The sequence below is a fragment of the Saccostrea cucullata genome, unplaced genomic scaffold (genome assembly GCF_032062105.1).
Source record: "Saccostrea cucullata isolate Sc308-1 unplaced genomic scaffold, CSIRO_AGI_Scuc_v1 ctg237, whole genome shotgun sequence".
Lineage (NCBI taxonomy): Eukaryota > Metazoa > Mollusca > Bivalvia > Ostreida > Ostreidae > Saccostrea > Saccostrea cuccullata.
This window is the reverse complement of record NW_026931975.1, coordinates 172,695-191,397: the sequence shown is the minus strand read 5'-3', so window position 1 is coordinate 191,397 and position 18,703 is coordinate 172,695. Positions and strand designations below refer to the sequence as shown.

General features: G+C 35.6%; 3 protein-coding genes across 3 annotated transcripts; 2 read left to right on the top strand and 1 right to left on the bottom strand.

Annotated features, from left to right (window-relative positions):
• The first annotated feature begins 7,994 nt into the window (after nt 1-7,994).
• On the top strand, nt 7,995-8,435 carry LOC134234171 (THAP domain-containing protein 11-like). Its single transcript, XM_062716231.1, has one exon. It carries the CDS (start codon nt 7,995-7,997, stop codon nt 8,433-8,435), a length of 441 nt encoding a protein of 146 aa, XP_062572215.1.
• Nucleotides 8,436-8,915: 480 nt separating this feature from the next.
• Nucleotides 8,916-10,399, top strand: LOC134234170 (uncharacterized). Its single transcript, XM_062716229.1, has 2 exons — nt 8,916-9,069; nt 9,258-10,399. Exons 1-2 carry the CDS (start codon nt 8,958-8,960, stop codon nt 10,397-10,399), a joined length of 1,254 nt encoding a protein of 417 aa, XP_062572213.1. The 5' UTR covers nt 8,916-8,957.
• A 433-nt stretch (nt 10,400-10,832) lies between these two features.
• On the bottom strand, nt 10,833-13,265 carry LOC134234161 (uncharacterized). The gene is made up of 2 exons (XM_062716223.1): nt 12,643-13,265; nt 10,833-11,956 (listed from the first exon to the last, which is right to left on the bottom strand). Exons 1-2 carry the CDS (start codon nt 13,182-13,184, stop codon nt 11,656-11,658), a joined length of 843 nt encoding a protein of 280 aa, XP_062572207.1. The 5' UTR covers nt 13,185-13,265; the 3' UTR covers nt 10,833-11,655.
• Between the last annotated feature and the right edge of the window lie 5,438 nt (nt 13,266-18,703).

Below are 18,703 nucleotides of genomic sequence, written 5' to 3'. Positions count from 1 at the left end.
AAGTTGGCCACTGTCCCCCCACGAAATAGGATTTTCGAGTTTGGGCAAATTTTGGTTTTTTTTTTTTTTTTTTTAAATTTTCAACTTTTTCAGGTAAGTAAAAAAAATTTATCGCCCCCCCCCCCCCCCCCCGCGCTTTCAAAAACGATGCTACGTGCCTGGTCGCAACCGTCACTCAGTCGAAAAAATATATTTACGTTCCTTAGTTAATTTGTATTACCTTGCAAAGGAGATGGGGCTCGTTTTTTTGCTCAAGGCAGGCGAAATAAGAACACTTGTATAAGAATATATATTTTGTATATGATAAAAAGATATAAGCATGTATATCCAAAACAGGAGATCATTCATAAACATGTAACTAAAGTAGTAATATATGCGGGGCTGAACACAATCATGACCCTTACAACATAACATATGAAAAAAGATATCTACACAAAACAGCAGATAGGAGACAAAAGGACTGCAGAGATATTAGGCAACACATGTACAAAAATACATGACAAGCCCCCGACTGCTAACACAGAATATTAATTTAAAAAAAGAGCATCATAAACTGCCTGCCCACAGAAAGGTGGGTAGTTTTTTGTAAGAATTTGATCTTCTTTCAAATACAGATTCTATGTGATGTGTTATCCCTATTGTGGTATATCATTCTATATATATATAGATCTTGCAGACACTGGTTTGAAAAATCTTAAATTTTCACTCAGTAAGGAATCTTTCAATGTTTAACTTACTTTTGTCTAATTTAAACCTATTGGTTCTTGAGAAATTCAATCGTTTTATTTATGTATTAAGGACAGATGATAAAAACAAACATGTCAAAAAATTTGAAAATAACTACTTGGATTATGTTTAAATGAGAAAAATAAGTTTCACCGCTTAGTTTTTAATTTTTTATTCAAAATTTCACAAAAATGTGATTTAAAGTGAAAAATATTTGTATAGATTAATAAGGATGGTTTTAGAAGGGCAAACTTTTGAACATCACAGAAGGTTTACAATTTATTCATATTCTAGAAATTTATTATTTGCATCATTTGCAATAAAATTGGGCCAAAAATACATACCGATCCAGGCATCCACCCTTAATTATCACCTATTCAAAGAAGGAATGATGTTTTATTCAAACAATGAACCCCTTTCGTCCAAGAATGTTTTCTGCCCAAATCAAACATTATAGTTTACATATTCCACATGGCTTCGAGGGTGACATACCAGAATGTTTGACCCGAGATCACAAGAAAGTTCTGGAGTGTAATGTTACCCGGCCTCAGGATCATGAAACAAACTTGTACTTAAAGGTACTTGGACACAGATTTAAAGTTAATATTTTCTGTATAATATCACGAATTATATATTTTAATAGCATTTCACACAAAAATTGATTAAAAATCTTATTTCATTTAAAAGTTATTAAAACTTGAATTTTTTTTGGCGGGTTTGATTGACACATCCTTGCACTTTCACAAATTTTAACTTTATTCTTAATCCTTAGGAAAAGTGGCAGTCTTGTTGTGTATTAATGAGAAATATTAAAACTTTAATCCAGAAAAATAATTTTATTCAGAGTAGAAATGTTAGAAAGCAAAACCCCTTCAAAAGTATCGTCATTCCGAGCTAAGTGTTGTGTACAGAATTTAGCAAATCGATGACACTCGTGTTATGTACACAGTTTTTTGTAAACAGGGCACGAGCTCTGTTATTTTTGATGTTTACGTTGTGCGTTCACAAAGTTTTCTCACCACAACTGCATGACAATATATTGTGTGTTTGTTTTGCTTTCGAACATGTCGATTTTCACTATTAATATTTTTCATTTATACACAACAAGTGTTATGTACACAGTTTAAAATTTGTGAAAGTGCAGGGCACGACCTTTGAAGTTTTAATAACTTTTAAATGACACAAGATTTTTAATTAATTTTTGTGTGAAATGCTATTAAAATATATATGTCGTAATATTATAGAGAAAATATTAACTTCAAATCTGTGTCCGAGTACCTTTAAGGTAAGTTCGTACTTTCAAAATTTTCTGTCGAACTGATATTTTTTTTAAATTTGAATACCTTGGATAAAGTCATAAACTTCTAAATCACACATAAAAGACATTTCTTTGCAGGTTAACTTTCATAGAATATGCCTCAGAGAAAATACCTCTAAAACTCAATAGCCAAAATTGAACATAAAGAAGTGTGATATAATATTTCATTAAGCTGTGCACCAAATCACATCAAATTTATGTTAAAACTAATCAAAATCAAAAATATTCATTTGCCATAATTGTATAAGAATATATATTTTGTATGTGATAAAAAGATATATATACAAAACAGGGGGTCAATCATAAACATGTAATTAAAGTAGTAATATATGTGGGGCTGAACACAAATTGAAATTTTTGTTGGAAACATTAACAAATTAATGTTGAATCTGGCCACATCTTTCAGAAAAATATCTCAAAATATCTTTATTTTTAATTTTGAAATCTAAACTGTTTATATGTAATTTTTTAAACTATTAGAAAGTATATCTAAGGTTAACAAAAAAAAAAAAACAACTTTATTATGATCAACCAAATAAATTTAACAAAACAGCCTTATGAACACGTATTACATGTATAGTATGCCCCCATTTTTCAATTTTTTCAATCATTATTTGCAAAATTTAAAAAAAGTAAAATTTAAAAAGATGATTTAGGCTTACAATTAATAAGAATAGGTCTCAAGTTAGTTTGTAATTTTTTTTTGAAAAAAAAACCTTTGGGTCCATGAAAGCCATTTAGAATGTTGTGTTTGTGTATGTACTAAATGATATATATATCCCATAGACAAAGAGCAAAGTGTTAATTTCTAAAAATAATATTAATGTATATTGAATGCTTTGTATGCACAATGACACTATAATAAAGACATATACTTGCTAAATTATTTCATCGAAATTTTTTTTTTTTATCACATTAGACATGTGATAATCAGATTGTAATATTGGTGTGTAAAATTAAAACCGGATGCGTAAAAGTATGGACCTTCCTTAAGTCAAATTTTCAATCGCCTATAAAAATATTCCTAAATTTGCAGATAACAATACCTCTGTGAAATAATATTGAAAAATATTTCAATTTTTGTCTGCTTAACTTCTACAACGTTTTATTATCAAATATAGATTTTTACTTAAGCTTAGGACGTTTCATGATCCCAGGGTCCGATTTCGCAGGAGATGACTTTTCTGTCACCGAGGGGCAAACATTCTGGTAGAGTCATCCAAGAAGCCATGTGGTGTATGTCATATACATGTAACATTCAGGAATTTAAGAGGGAAACCTAATTAGTATTCAAAAAAGTTATTTATCTTATGTTTCAGATTCATGTTTACATTATCAGCCGTTGGTGTACCATGAAGGATATGGAGATAACAAACAGTATTCAATATCTATATCAAAGTCCATAAAACAATACAAAATAGGAGCAGGGCAAACACGGACCTCCGAAACATCAGAGGTGGGATCAGGTGCCATGAAGGAGTGAGCATCCCCTGCTGAGCGGTCACACACGCCGTGTGCTCCTTGTCATTATTGGGAAATAACGGAAAAATCCATCGTCGATTCAATGTATAAATATAATGGACTAACAATTAGTATGAAAAACGTCAGTCAGCATTAGACTTAATGATAAATTATATTTGTTAACAAGGCCATGGTATGACAGGTATCGACCATAGAACTTACGAAATGATGACTTTAAACGAGACTGTTGATAGTTTTGTTTCATTAACTTGTTTGTCAATAATTAACCTCGATTTAGAAATTGTTCATGACGTTTTGTGTTGTGTATGACATGGTGTTTTTCATAAATAATTGAGATGACTATTCGTGTTTTTGATGGCTCGTCTAAACAATTTATGTTATGTGATTTGATATACACTATATTCGATTTATCCACCAAGTTAAAATGGAGTATATACATCATTTCAACGATCTGGATAAAGAAATATACTATGGAACGCCGTAACTGCCTTATGTGCAGAACTTGCATTATATGCTGGTACTTTGACATTATATGATGGTACTTTGTCATTATATGATGGTATTTTGTCACTATATGCTGGTAATTTGCCATTATGTGATGTTATTTTGTCATTATATGATAGTAATTTGTCATTATATGATGGTGCTTTCTCATTATATGATGGTATTTTGTCATTATATGATGGTATTTTTCATTGTACTACTTTTCATTTTACTCCTTTTCTTTATACTACTTTTCATTATACTACTTTTCATTATATGCTATTACTTTTTCGTCATTATTTGTAGTCTCGATCATCCAGACGCTTGTCTCTAAAACGCAAATTCGCTGTTCCTAGACTGGCAGTACGAAATCGAGGATCAGACAGGCAAGCCAGTCTAGGTGTCGTAACAGTATTTCACTTCAAATCATGGCTGACGCAATCTTCCCTTCGCGGAACAGCGTAGATGCAGTTGCACAACAGTATTAAATTCTGCTATATATTCTAACCAAAATATCAAAGCATTGCAATCTCGTCACGAACAGCTGACAAACACATCGATCGGCGCTGTTGTTGTTCAATGTAAGCTGTCGCCAGTGTTAGGATGTAATGTATGTTAATTACTCTGACCTTTTTGTGCACTTGTGCATTACGTCATCACTTTTGTTACTTCAATAATATGTTGAACTGAAACATGGTGTCAGAAGTGAAGCTCTCAGCAAAAGAATACGCCACGACACCTGAATCCTGAACAGTAACGGGACAAATTCCTTACGACTTGTGAGAAAACAAAGCCAAGATATCGGGTATAGTAGCACAGCCCCGAGAATCCTTGTATTTTCTTCACCTTTGCTCGCTGAAGTAAAACGTCCCAGCATCACACGTGGTTGGCACGCCGCCATTTTTTTTCTACCCAAGAATGCGCATACTTCTGTTATGGTGTAGAATTGACATTGTGTTACAATAACTGTATGAAACTCTCATGCAATATTAATCCACATTAATATATGAGACGTGCCTTTGACACACATACATTTTTTGCCATACAAAGCCACGGAACTGTTCATACTCAAAGCACAATGGCCTCTAAAGACTTACCTGTACCAGCCGCTATGGTAGTGAAAGGTGACATCAGGGGCAACTGGAAATTTTTCAAATCACAGTGGGCCAATTATGAAATTGCCACAGGCCTTGTCAAGAAGGAGCAGCCTATTCGGATAGCAACAAAATACTGACAGTGATGGGTAAAGACTGTTTCCAAATATATGAAAACTTACCACTCAGTGTTCAAGACAGAGAAGATATTGACAAAATTCTAGAAGCATTAGATGGTCACTTCATGCCCAAAACAAATGTGATCTACGAACGATATATCTTTAATACGGCAGACCAGATGCCTAATGAATCGATTGACGATTACTTGTGCAGACTACGAGAACTTGCGAAGACATGTGAATTTGGTGATATTACGGACCAAATGATTCGCGATAGGATAGTACTTGGAACCAAGAACCAATATGTTCATGGAAGATTGCTCAGAGAATCTAAGCTCACACTTAACAGCGCCATAGACATCTGTAGAACCAGTGATAGAACTTCCAGTCAGCTTAAGAAACTACAAGGACAAGGACAGAGTGACACTAATAATACAGCTCAAATCAACTACGAAGCACGAAGAAATAAGAAGCACATGAAAGATACGAAGCAGCAGAAAAAGTCTTCAACAAAGCCGCCAAAATACCCAAGCAAAGGAGACCATAAATGCAAATACTGCGTTGGAAAGCATGCAAGAGGAAGAAACAAGTGTCCGGCTTATGGACAGACGTGCAACAAGTGCAAAAAGAAAAATCATTTCGCTTCAGTGTGTCAGAGTGGTAGCAAGACTGTTCTTCAACTTGATGAAACTGATGACAGTAGTGATTGTGAATCTTGTTACACAGTGAAGGCGACACATGGTAAACAGTGGTTTACAAAAGTCAACATGTTGATCGACGACAAAACTCGTCAAGATGTTATCTGTCAACTGGACTCTGGATCAACATGTAACATTCTTGGATTTCGGCAATACTGCATTCTTACCCAAAATGCTTGTCCGCCATCGAAACCATCCAGCAATGCTGTACGATTTTATGGTGGAACATCAAAGCTCGAGCCCTTAGGTACCGTTGACATTACCTGCTCAGTACAAAGCAACACAGAATGTCTGAACTTTTATGTGGTGGATACAGATCAAACCGCATTGCTCTCGGCTGAAACATGTAAAAAGTTAGGACTGTTAACTGTGAATATTGTGAACAGTGTTGATACATCAGCTGAGAAGAGCTTTGAACCACTGACGCGCAGTCAGCTGTTGACCATACCATGCTGTATTCGAGGGACTAGTATCTTTCCCAGGCGAGTACAAGATTGAAATTGATCCTACTGTTAAGCCAGTTCAGCATCAACCAAGAAATGTTCATCAAGCCATGAAGCAGAAAATTCACACGAAGCTGAAGGATCTCGTAAACAGAGGTGTGATCAAGAAAGTTACTACTCCTACAGTCTGGATAAGTAGCATGCTAACAGTGAAAAAACCTGATAAGCTACGCATATGTATTGATCCAAGAGACTTGAACAAAGCTATCAAGCGACCGCACTATATCAATCCTACCCTTGGGGACATATTACCGAATCTTGCGAATGCAAAAGTATTCTCCGTCCTTGATGCAAAAGAAGGATTCTGGCACATCAAATTAGATGAATCTAGCAGTTTCCTTACTACGTTCTGGACCTCTTTTGGTCGATATAGATGGTTGCGTTTACCCTTCGGAATTTCATCAGCGCCTGAAGAATTCCAGCTCAGACAACACGAAGTGTTGGATGGACTATCTGGAGCAGAATATGTGATGGATGACATCATAGTCTACGGCTGTGGACAGACCATGGAATCAGCAATTCGAGATCATGACCGCAACTTGACGGCAGTTCTACAAAGAGCTCGTGAGGTGGGACTAAAGCTTAATAAGGACAAGTTCAAACTTCGTCAGACTGAAGTCAAATACATGGGCAGTTTACTTACGGCTGAAGGTGTCCGCCTTGATCCGGACAAAGTTAGTGCCATTACAAACATGAAAAGACCTGAAAATGTGAAAGCAGTGCAACGCTTTATTGGTCTAGCAACATACTTGTCTCGATTCTTGCCTCACCTATCAGAAACCTGTGAACCTTTGCGACTTCTCACAGACAAAGGAGCCATATGGTCTTGGCAATCGCAGCAGGAAGAAGCATTTCAGAATGTCAAACGTCTCGTGAGTCATCAACCCGTACTCAAATACTATAATGTACATCAGGAAGTCACAATTCAGTGCGATGCTAGTGAAGTTGGCCTCGGAGCCACATTACTGCAAAATGGACAGCCCATTGCTTATGCCTCTCGTGCATTATCTAAAACTGAAAAGTGTTACGCACAGATAGAGAGAAAGTGTCTTGCAATTGCTTTTGCATGCGAGAGATTTGACCATTACATATATGGTAAGGATTGCATTACAGTACAGTCAGACCACACGCCTCTTGAAACGCTCTCTTGTCAGCTCCAAAAAGACTCCAGCGAATGTTACTTCGCCTCCAGAAATACAACCTGGATGTTGTTTATACTAGAGGAAACGAGTTGTTCATCGCAGATACCTTGTCTCGCGCGACTCCAGAGTATCATGGACAGCACACTTCCAAACTTGCTGAGGAGATAGCACACATTCAACAGACAGAGTGGGTTAGAAAGACTGAATCAAATCCGAGATTTGACAAAGAAAGATGAGACTCTCCAGTCACTAAAGACAGTGATACTTTCAGGATGGCCTGATACTAAGGAAGATGTTTCTATTCCAATATGACCATATACGTCATTTCTCTGATCCGTTACGACTCTACTTTTAGTCTACGCTGATCATGTGACTCTGTAAAAAGTTAGGCACATTTTGACGCGGGGTTTTATGAAACGTAAACAAATCATGGTGGGTCGAAAAAATACTCCCGAATCAAAGGGCAAGTATTGGTGTGTGGTACCAGGGTGCAATTCCGATTCAAGAAAGAAAAATAAACTAGATAAATATCCTTGGATGGAGGATGTCTCCTTTGAACCCTTCCCAACGAAACGCAAAGAGCCAAAACTTCGAGCGAAATGGATCACCATGATACGGCGCCCCAAAGAATATGAACCTTTAGCTCATCACAGAGTTTGCACGAAACATTTCGTAGGAAATTGTCGCTCAGAAAATCATACAATCCCAGAACTTTTCCCATGGAATAATTACAAATCAGTATCTACAACAAAACCCCTGTCTATTGAGAAGCGAGAACGAGCAATGGAGCAAAGTGCAACAGCACCTGCATTCCAAGACAAGGAAAACTCAGGTATGACAAATGTTAATATATGGGCCAACCCTACATAAAGACAACAGCTAAAAGTATACAAATTACTTATCATTAATGTATGCATTTTTGAGCTAAGATCACCTTTATCAGCTGTTCATATCAGACATAGGTCCAGTCTTAGCACAATTATTTATTATTCACCTGATATCCATCTTAATTTGATATGATTACATGTGTATAACTAACATCTGAGGTTACCATCTTTTCCAAATACACATTACCTGGTAAGAACATCATATGCAGGGTTGTCCCCAAGGATTTGAAATAGTGGGTTGCATTTAAAAAATAGAAGGAAAACTTGGGGTTACTCCTCTAACAGTAAATTGAGGGACAATCCCAAAATAACCAGGGCATCATATGCCACTAATTTGACTAAAGGGGAGAATCCCCTGGCTCTCAGGTCTTAGGGACAGCCCTGTAATATGGAATGAATTTATTGTAAATAGAGCTGTCCTCATAATAGTCACCCATGCAGTGTACATTCAATGAAGTTCTTTTGGACTAGTAATAAAAAACTATCTTTTACAGACCCAGCACATATGCTGCAAGTATCATCGTCATCTCAGCAGCACGTACCAGTAGACATAAGTGTGGGCCTGCCATTTGCTGTGTATGAAACAGTTGTAGAGTCTTGCAAACTTTCAGAGTCAGGTACAAATTCTCATTAAGTTTCAATTCATTACCCTGATACTGCACTGGGGATAAAACGGTACTCAGAATTTTTATTTATATCGATACATGTATAATTATACAAAATGTGCAGATGTTAATTGACAGAAAATTGTTTGCATTAATTATTTATGTATATATTTATATATATCATGTATATATTTACTTAGCACCATCCACAACTACTGAAACAGATCACAGCTACAGCAGACCACTTGTAGACAGGTTTCTAACAACCAGTGATGATGTTGAAGATAAAGGTACACAGACAGACCTCACTTCTGAAGACATGAACAACACTTCGAGAGAAAATGAACAATTAAAGGCAAAACTCAGTGATAAAGATGCACTTCTCAGAAACCTGTTCATTGAAAAAGTAACCAAAAATGACAAATCTATCCAACAATATACTGGGTTACCAAATTTAGAAACTTTTAATAAAATTAGTGACTTAACATTAAAGTATGAACCAAATTTGAAATACTGGACCGGTGAACATAGCGAAAACGAAAAAAGCTATCAAAATAGAGGGAATAAGCCCGGTCCATCTAGAAAGCTATCAAGGTACCAGGAATTGATCCTTACACTTGTGCGATTTCGCCTTGCATTGCCAGTGGTAGTTATGTCTGATTTATTTGGGGTGTCTTGTTCCAGAATCTCTTCTATATTCTCAACCTGGATTTTTTATATGTATTTCATGTTTAAAGATTTCATTTTCTGGCCATCCCGAGAACTAGTGAAGAAGTTCATGCCAAAATCTTTTTACAAATTTCCAAGGACCAGAGCTATCATAGACTGTTCAGAGATTTTCATTCAGAGACCCAGGGACCCCTCTGTAAATGCTAGGACATATAGTACATATAAATCTCACAACACCTTTAAATTTCTGGTGAGCATTACACCAACAGGTGCTTTTAACTTTGTGTCTCAAATATGGGGAGGGAACACTTCTGACAGGTACATTACCATGAATTCTGGTTTCTTAGATTATGTGTCACCGGGAGACGAGATTATGGCTGACCGGGGTTTCACCATTCGAGATTTACTTACAGAGAGACATGCTTATCTGAATATACCACCATTTACTCGTAAGTGTACTTGGGGCAAAGGGAAGTACCTTACATCTACTCAAATTAAAAAAACCCGTCAAATTGCAAATTTGAGAATCCATGTTGAGAGAGCCATTCAAAGGTTGAAATCATTTAAACTAATTTCTCAGATTCTACCCTGCAGTATGAAATCTTTAGTCAATCCGATGATCATTTTAGGTGCATTCTTTTGTAACTTAAAGAAACCTCTTGTAACCAAGTGACTCTGTATGCAGTTTGAATCAAATAAATCCCATGATCTCATTTTAAACAATATTTAATTTTGTCATCAATCTTGAAAAAAAAAACGACAAATATCTGCATTTACTTTAGTGCTACTAACTTGCACTGTCTATGTTCAATTGTAAATCATGAGTTATACACTTGTACTACATTTACCATCTGTAAAACATGGTCAGATATTTGACATAAATCTATAGAAGTTACCATTTGTGAAACCTGGTCAGATAATTGACTGAATTCTGTAGAAGTTACATTTATCTTTGACAATGATTATATGGTTATTGATATCAACTGAAAAAAATTTGTACAATTTTTTGTGTACCTGTAATCAAATGTTTAAGGCTGTTGATACTTATACTGTTTAACTCTAATCACGATCTAAGTGCATAATTTGATTCTGATATAATAAAGCAATCAATCACTCAGTATTTTATTTATACAACTTATGTCAAGAATTTGTGGAAAAAGATACAAGCTTTTTTTAAACAACAATCAAAGTATTCTGGATCAAATACAATTCTTTCAATTGCCATGTCTTTTCGGGTATATAATACAAAATCACACCACTGAAGCCCAGTGCAGAAAAGTTGAGTCTGAATTTGAGTGTACCATGAGGATGATCTATTCAATACAATATTATCCTCGTGTAAAAGTATGTGATAGTCATTACTTGCAGCAAAGTCCTTGATAAAGTTATGCTGATGGGTGTATGAGCACTTAATTTCCACAATGCCATTACCACAACACTGGCAAGAAATTAAACTGTCTGGGGATGCACCTATAAAAGGATAATTTTCACTAATTACTAAACCAGATTTCATAATTTGGGCTTTTGAATGATCTTTAGAGTATTGAAAGAAGTATTGTTGAAGAGCTACACTTTCCATTGCTTTCCCACATTCTGTAGCTGCAGAAGAAAAAGAAGATCTGCCAAAAAATTTTTTCACAATATAGTTTTCTGTTGCAAGATTTTCAATTCTGCATTTGTAAACAGAACCCATCACCGAAGCTGTAATTCGACCTTTCCTGTATTTGTACCACATAGCATTATCTGTTTGATCCTTAGTCAAATTTTCTATTTGATTAATTACATCTTTTGAATGAATTTTTCTGAGATAATCAATCAACTCATTTTCATTTCCGATTGGATTTTGTTGTTTGTAATCACTTATTATATCACTGAGTTCCTTGATTTCTAATGAATCTTCTTCATCACTACTGTCATCCGAAGGTGGATCTACAGTGTGCATAAACACAGAACCATAATGTTTACATGTTTTGTACAATATCTTTGTGATCTCCCTGTGTGATATATGCCTTTGATTTGAAACCGGGTTGTAATTGTCTTTTTTATCTGGATGACTTGAATTCCTACGAAACGATATCTCCTCAACAGTGACTGGATGGAAGTTATCCTTGGTTTGTCCCACTTGCATGGTTTGTCTGTGCAGGTTTCCTCTCCCCTATCCTTGTGTCTCTCAGAAAAGGACTGAAGAGAAAATAACAAAGCCACGCAGTGTTTGCATGTTCCGTCATCACTAAAATAAAGTAAGGATACCAAGTTGAATGCTCCAATTGTTGAAAAATATGTAGTAAATAATTACCGGTAATATGTAACTGGGAGGTATAAAGTTTAAAGGAGCTCCAGCACTACATCAAAGTAAAGAACCTGTTGGTATTCTCCATTTTTCATACATTAATATTTACATTCGCTGTGTTTTTCTACTAGGCCAACTGTGAAATTGATTTGAAAATCATTTTCGTGTATACTCACGCGTAGAAATATACATGGAGAAACGTGAGTTAGTTACCGTGACGTCACAAAAAGGTTACAGCAACATTAGTAAAAGTATAACAATATAGGGCAGCGAGAAATTCAAATATTGAGTATATTTTCGGTGCTTCCAAACATGTAAAATGTAAATATAAGGAATGTTTTTAAGTTTAGTGTGAATTATTGGTGTGAGAATCACACAGACTTGCACGTAGGCATATTTTACATGAAGCGCTAGCGCGCTTCATGAAATATGCCTACGTGACAAGTCTCTGTGATTCATACACCAATAACTCACACAAAACTGAAAAACATTCCTTAAATGTTTACTTTATCAAGTTTATGGTAAAATATTTTTTAAACTTATGGCATCACATATGAGCAAGAACTTTAAGATATTCAACGTTTTTTTTCAACTATTCAATATACAAATATAAACATTTAACTTACGCAACACAAGTACAACCCCCAGATTTTACAGTGCCATCATTATCCATAAGAATCCATGTTGTGTATGGTTTTTCTGACTGTCTAGTTTCTGGAACACATGTACATTTTATATAGAAATGGTTGTACGATAAGAATTTGACAACAACATTGTCAATGTGTCTATGTTGAAAAAGTTTGTAGCCATTGTCATTTTTGTATGCCTTAAGCCGCGATTCGGTCCACGAGCACTTTGTCATTAGGTAAACCATGATGTCCCCTGTTTCAATATTTGGAAGTAATGACAAATCTTGCTGCCAGTCTGATACGGAACAGATATCAGGTAAAGTCACAGAAGTTCCTTGGACTATCACACTTCTTCGATTTACTCTCTCAGTCTGATAATTCCCGTAATTCTCCGTCTCAGGCTCTAGATTTAACGCAGATGCAGCTTCTGCAATACGTATTAATGCATCTTTGCGATAAAGTGATGTATTGATGCCTCTATCTGACAAAAATGCCTTCAATTCAGCCACGGATTTGTTTCGGTGACTTTCCGCCGCCATTTTGAACAAAATATGCCTAACTTTTTATCACGTGATGATGAAAGTCACGTGATAGATAAAGTTAAAAGGGGGATCCCGGAAACGACGTATTGGAATGGGCCGAGGCTATCCGCACGACGGTCGTGCCGATTATATTCGTTATTCGCACGACGGTCGTGCCGATTATATTCGTTATTCGCACGACGGTCGTGCCGATTAGAAATCTTATCCGCACGACAATAAAAAGAGAGATAACTCCTCTAAAATACCCACAACTTATTGTGCACACTGGTAAAACAAATGATAATGAATACAACAAAACTGTGGCAAAAAATTCAAAACTTCGTAATTAAAGCAACAATTTTGCAAAAATTACTATGCTACTATTACTTAGCTGCATAGGTAGAAATAGTCTTTGGACTGACCAATGGTTATATACCACATTATGCACGTATAAGAGATTACATATTTCTTTTTCTTTAAAATAAATATTTTGTTCATGTAATTGTAATTCAAATGTTTTGTAAAATCAATAAATAAATCAATTTTCCAATTATATTCATCACTATGTTGCATATGTCCTAAACATTAATTCAATGACATTCATAATTATTACTATACCTCTGATTTGGTCGAAGCCCAAGTCCTTTCACTTTTTTCTTCTTGTTCTTCGGCCCGTGCTTACATTCATATTTTACAAATCTGAATCGAAATTTTTCATCATAAGGTCTTTTCACTTTTAGATTCTCGCTTTTTGTTGATTTGCTGTCTGTGATGGTGTATTGAACATTTTCTCTTTCGCAGTAGGCTTCTAAAGCTTTTTCAAAATCTTCATAAGTATCGAATGTGTCGCCTACATCCATCCCTTCCTCCATTTTTGCGCTATCTCATTTTCCCGCGACAGCATCCTCCGATCTCTCTGGCCAACTTCGGCCGAACCTTGGGGCGGGCCATTGATCACCCGGGGGAATTCTAAAAACGAGAATTGACGTGCAGTATCAAAAGCTATGACAAACCAGTACTCGAAAGATTTGAAGAATAATAATAATTCTAGTTCTGCTGATAAACAAAAGTGTATTACGGTTCTAATCTAAGTCAATTGACGTTTTAAACATTTCTCTTAATAAATGAAAAATTCCCCATGCTGCAGCCATAATAATAACATTGAAATATGGGGATTTTTTTTTTACTTTACGATATAAGAAAGGTTAAAAAGGTCCAGTGGTTGTATATTATATTTATCACAAAGAAATATCTTTCCCATAAATAAGTAAAGAAAGAGCGTGATATTGTGACAAAATATTTAATCAACATATTATGTAGAAATAACTCTTTTACTTTTTAAAAGGATTGTCTCAAAAATAACTCGAACTCTTAAAACATTTTGACTTCATTAATAGTCTTAAAGCGAAACCGTTCATATACGTGTTATATAACAAAAAACAACAAACATGTAGCACAATTTGTATAATAGATGCAGATCTGGTCTGAAAAGGAAATGGGATGGATGATACAGTGCCACACACTAATATATGACCCCTTGATTTTTTTTTATTTTACAATTTATATTTATTACACTGTCTTTTCATGTTTTCAATGCGAAAAATTTAGTTAAAAGACTGAAGATAACCGTTCCATACAAAAAATACTCCTCTATACATAATATTAGAGGGGTATTCGTTTGTGAACGTGGGTGTACTAATCGGCACGACCGTCGTGCGAATAACGAATATAATCGGCACGACCGTCGTGCGAATAACGAATATAATCGGCACGACCGTCGTGCGGATAGACACTTCCATTGGAATGTCAGAGACTCTCTCACAGTGCAAGATGGTATTATTTATCGTAGCAGCCGCGTTGTAATTGCCTAAGCTCTTCGACCAGAAATGCTACGCCGCACTCATTCCAGTCATTTAGGAATTGAGGCTTGTCTATGGAAAGCTAGGGATATGCTGTATTGGCCTCTCATGAATGAGGAAATCAAGGATTTCGTCAGCACGTGTAGCACATGCAGCACGTTTCAACGGAAACAACAGAAAGAACCATTAATGACACACGATGTCCCAGACCAGCCATGGTAAAAACTTGGAATTGACATCTTTACTCTAAAGACTGAGGATTACCTTGTCACAGTTGAATTTTACTCAGATTTCTTTGAGCTCGACCTTCTTCTAGATACCACGGCAGCCACAGTAATCAACTGTTTGAAATAACATTTTGCACGTCACGGAACACCAGATGTTGTAATTACCAACAACGGCCCGCAGTTCAAATCAACAGACTCTCATGATTTTTCATGTAACTGGGAGTTTCAGCATGAAACCTCCTTCCCGTATCATAGTCAGTCAAACGGGAAAGCAGAAGCAACGGTGAAAATCGCAAAGAACATGTTGCGCAAGGCTAAGAAGAACGGAGATGATCTGTGGAAATGCGTCTTAGATTGGAAGAACACCCCAACAGTGGACATGGCCAGCAGTCCGTCACAACGACTCATGTCACGAAGGACTCGACATTCCTTACCCTTGACGCCGGAACTACTCCAGCCCAAACTTGTGGACGATGTAGCGGATGAAGTTAAGTACAAGCGACAAAAGGCCAAATTCTACTACGACAAAACTGCTAAGGAACTATCAGAACTCGAAAGTGGTCAACCAGTTCGAATGAAACATCATACATAAAAGAAATGGAGTTATGGTTCTTGTGTGGATAACATCGGAAATCGCCCTTACATCGTAGATATCAACAATAAACAATATCGAGGAAACTGAAGAGACCTTCGCGCAACAATTGAGCCTTATGATGCTACCACTCCGCAGTTTATTCCAGAATTCGAGGATACACTTGATGCGCCCTCAGTAACTTCCGAAAAACCCAAAATGAAAGACCTTAAAGTTGCTAAAATACCAACCCCTCAAAAGCCGAGTGAACCATGCACCGTTACCGCCAGCCCAGTTAACCGCCGAACAAGTTCACGTGCACCAAGGTTACCAAAGAAACTCGAGGACTATGTTCTGTGAATATGATATTTGTGAAAAATATAATTTCTGTTTTGCAATTATTTTACTGAACTTTTTCAAATGCAGAAAGTTTCATGTGAAAATGTACATATATGCTGTATTAGTTTTCATTTCTTTATTGCAGAAACTTATGCTTTATGTTTCAAGATTTGTTTACATAGCAGAAACATTTTGATTGATATTGTCTAAAGTTTAAACTTGTAAATGAATTTTTAATGTAATTGCCATTCATTTGCAAAGGAAGGGAGATGTTAGGATGTAATGTATGTTAACTAGTTTGACCCTTTTGTGTACTTGTGCATTACGTCATTACTTTTGTTACTTCAATAAAATGTTGAACTGAAATAGCCAGTGTCTCCGTGTTTACATCATAAATATGGCTTTATTTAGTGAAATCGTAGACTGAATGTTTTTGATCAATTTTAATACTTGTTTGCAAATTAACTGGCTCGGACAAGTGTCTCCATCCATCAGATCCATCAATCCCTTTCAGGCGACCGAAATTCCTCCAACTTTTTATCATCAGACTTCGGACGTGTTTCTTGTGTCTTTTCAGCATCGATTATCAACTTTCACAAATAAAAGTATTCCCAGACAACAATCTGTTCACTATTACTGATCACAAGTAGCCTATAACAAAATATTCCCTTCGAAATAGAATCCTAAGCCTGATGAATTCGAAGGGTAACCGCCTTTCAAGCCGATTTACACATTGCGTACTTTTGTCGGAAATCTACGGCGACCTGTCAGTGCAATATTTAAATCCGAAAATATTTAACTGTCCATCTCAAATGTATATATAAGTAATAAATAACAAGTTCAGGATTTGATCACGTGACCAATCCACTTCAATTCCCATTGAAGTTTATAAACTTGTTACTTACTTCTTAATAATGTGATTTGATATTGGCTTTATATAACTCATTGAAATGCAATCCTCGCGAATATACTCCATTCCGGTTCGCTGGATAAAGTCAATATCAAATCACACAATATAGATATCCTCTATTGACAAAGCTTTGAGATAACCCCGTGAAAGTATGAATGATTGCTATCCAATTTGATGATGCATAATAAAATTGATGTCGTCTTTGTTGATGTTGATATGCTGAAAGAAAGTAGACTATATAAGTAAATAAAAATATAAAATTTTGATATGCATGTTCGTCTTTTGTCAACATATGTAACAGTCTGTAGGGGATTTATTTGACTATTGACTGAAGGATCAGATTAATGTTCTAATGTTACTATAAAATAATTTGTTCTACGGCGATGAGCTCAGTCAGTCTGGATGCTATGCAACTTGTAGTCTATATCCATGGTAAAGTATAATGTATACGAGGGTTGTCCAAAAATTTCGTAGACTGAGCTCATATCTTTTAAAGAAATTAATGCATCTTTATAAAATTTTCAGGGTAGATAAAGCGTGTTCTTGGCAGATAAATTACGAAGTTTTATCATGTTTACTTGAACACTTTTTGAGTTATAACATAAAAGTGATATCGTTCTCTAACACCTGGAGCAATCTGCAACGTCAAAAAATACTAATGTTAACGGTTCAGATTTTTGGAGAAAATATTTCAATTACCAGAATCAAATTCTTAAATTAAACGAAACAGTTATAGTTATAAATGTGAAATATCTTAATAACTATGATATGATCAAACATTAAAATATGTAAACAAAGTAAATGCATGTACAGGTATGAAATAATAATAATTTGAAAATGCTACATTTCTATGGGCTTTTCATCGGTTTTCTCTAATGGAGTTGCAGAATGGAACTCTTGCCCATTTCTTAGCCCTGTCTTTTATTTTAGTTATTACTGTTATTCAAATATACAAAGAGAAACCGTTTTAGTCATTTTAAGTACTAAGGACTAGAAAAAAGTTTCCTAGTCTACCAAACATTTATGACTGGTACATTTCTTTAAGAGTGAAATCGGGATCAAAACACTTGATCATAGTCCAGTACGCTGCCTGTGCCAACGCAGCCGCCATTTTTCAAAAAGTCGGATTTAAACCCCATGCATATAAAACGTTATAAAATTCATATTTATCAAAGCATAAACACCAAAATTTGAGGAAATATAGTTAATAAAGCAGTATTAAGAATTTTCATTTCCATTCAAAAAATACAGGGTAGTAATTACTTTCCGTAGGATTTTAGATATAATATACCTAATTTTAATTGCAACTTTTGGGTATTGCGCCGCCTTCCTACACTCGACAATGAAATGTGTCTTTTAAAATGGAATAATTTGTGTAGTTACTCCATATTTGTCCATAAATTTATTAGATAATGTTGGTTTAATCTATATACAAAGTTTCATTAATGTATGACATAGGGTTTCTTCAAAACAACGCTTGTCTGCGGAATTTTGGGACAACCCTCGTACAGTAGAATGTAAGACAGCATCGTTGAAAGTGGTATAAGACTTTTCTGCATTGCTAAATAGCTACAGTATCAAACGTATCTCATGAAAACGGTAGGGGGTTAGGGTGGCAACATCCTTCTTCG

What these genes read in the sequence shown, in the direction of transcription:
- LOC134234161 (XM_062716223.1), bottom strand. Translation starts at nt 13,184, where the DNA reads ATGGCGGCGGAAAGTCACCGAAACAAATCCGTGGCTGAATTGAAGGCA. An exon ending in GGGGGTTGTACTTGTGTTGC is followed by an intron (nt 11,957 to 12,642) that starts GTAAGTTAAATG and finishes ACTTTATTTTAG; the next exon opens with TGATGACGGAACATGCAAAC.
- LOC134234170 (XM_062716229.1), top strand. Translation starts at nt 8,958, where the DNA reads ATGCTGCAAGTATCATCGTCATCTCAGCAGCACGTACCAGTAGACATA. An exon ending in TTGCAAACTTTCAGAGTCAG is followed by an intron (nt 9,070 to 9,257) that starts GTACAAATTCTC and finishes ATATTTACTTAG; the next exon opens with CACCATCCACAACTACTGAA.
- LOC134234171 (XM_062716231.1), top strand. Translation starts at nt 7,995, where the DNA reads ATGGTGGGTCGAAAAAATACTCCCGAATCAAAGGGCAAGTATTGGTGT.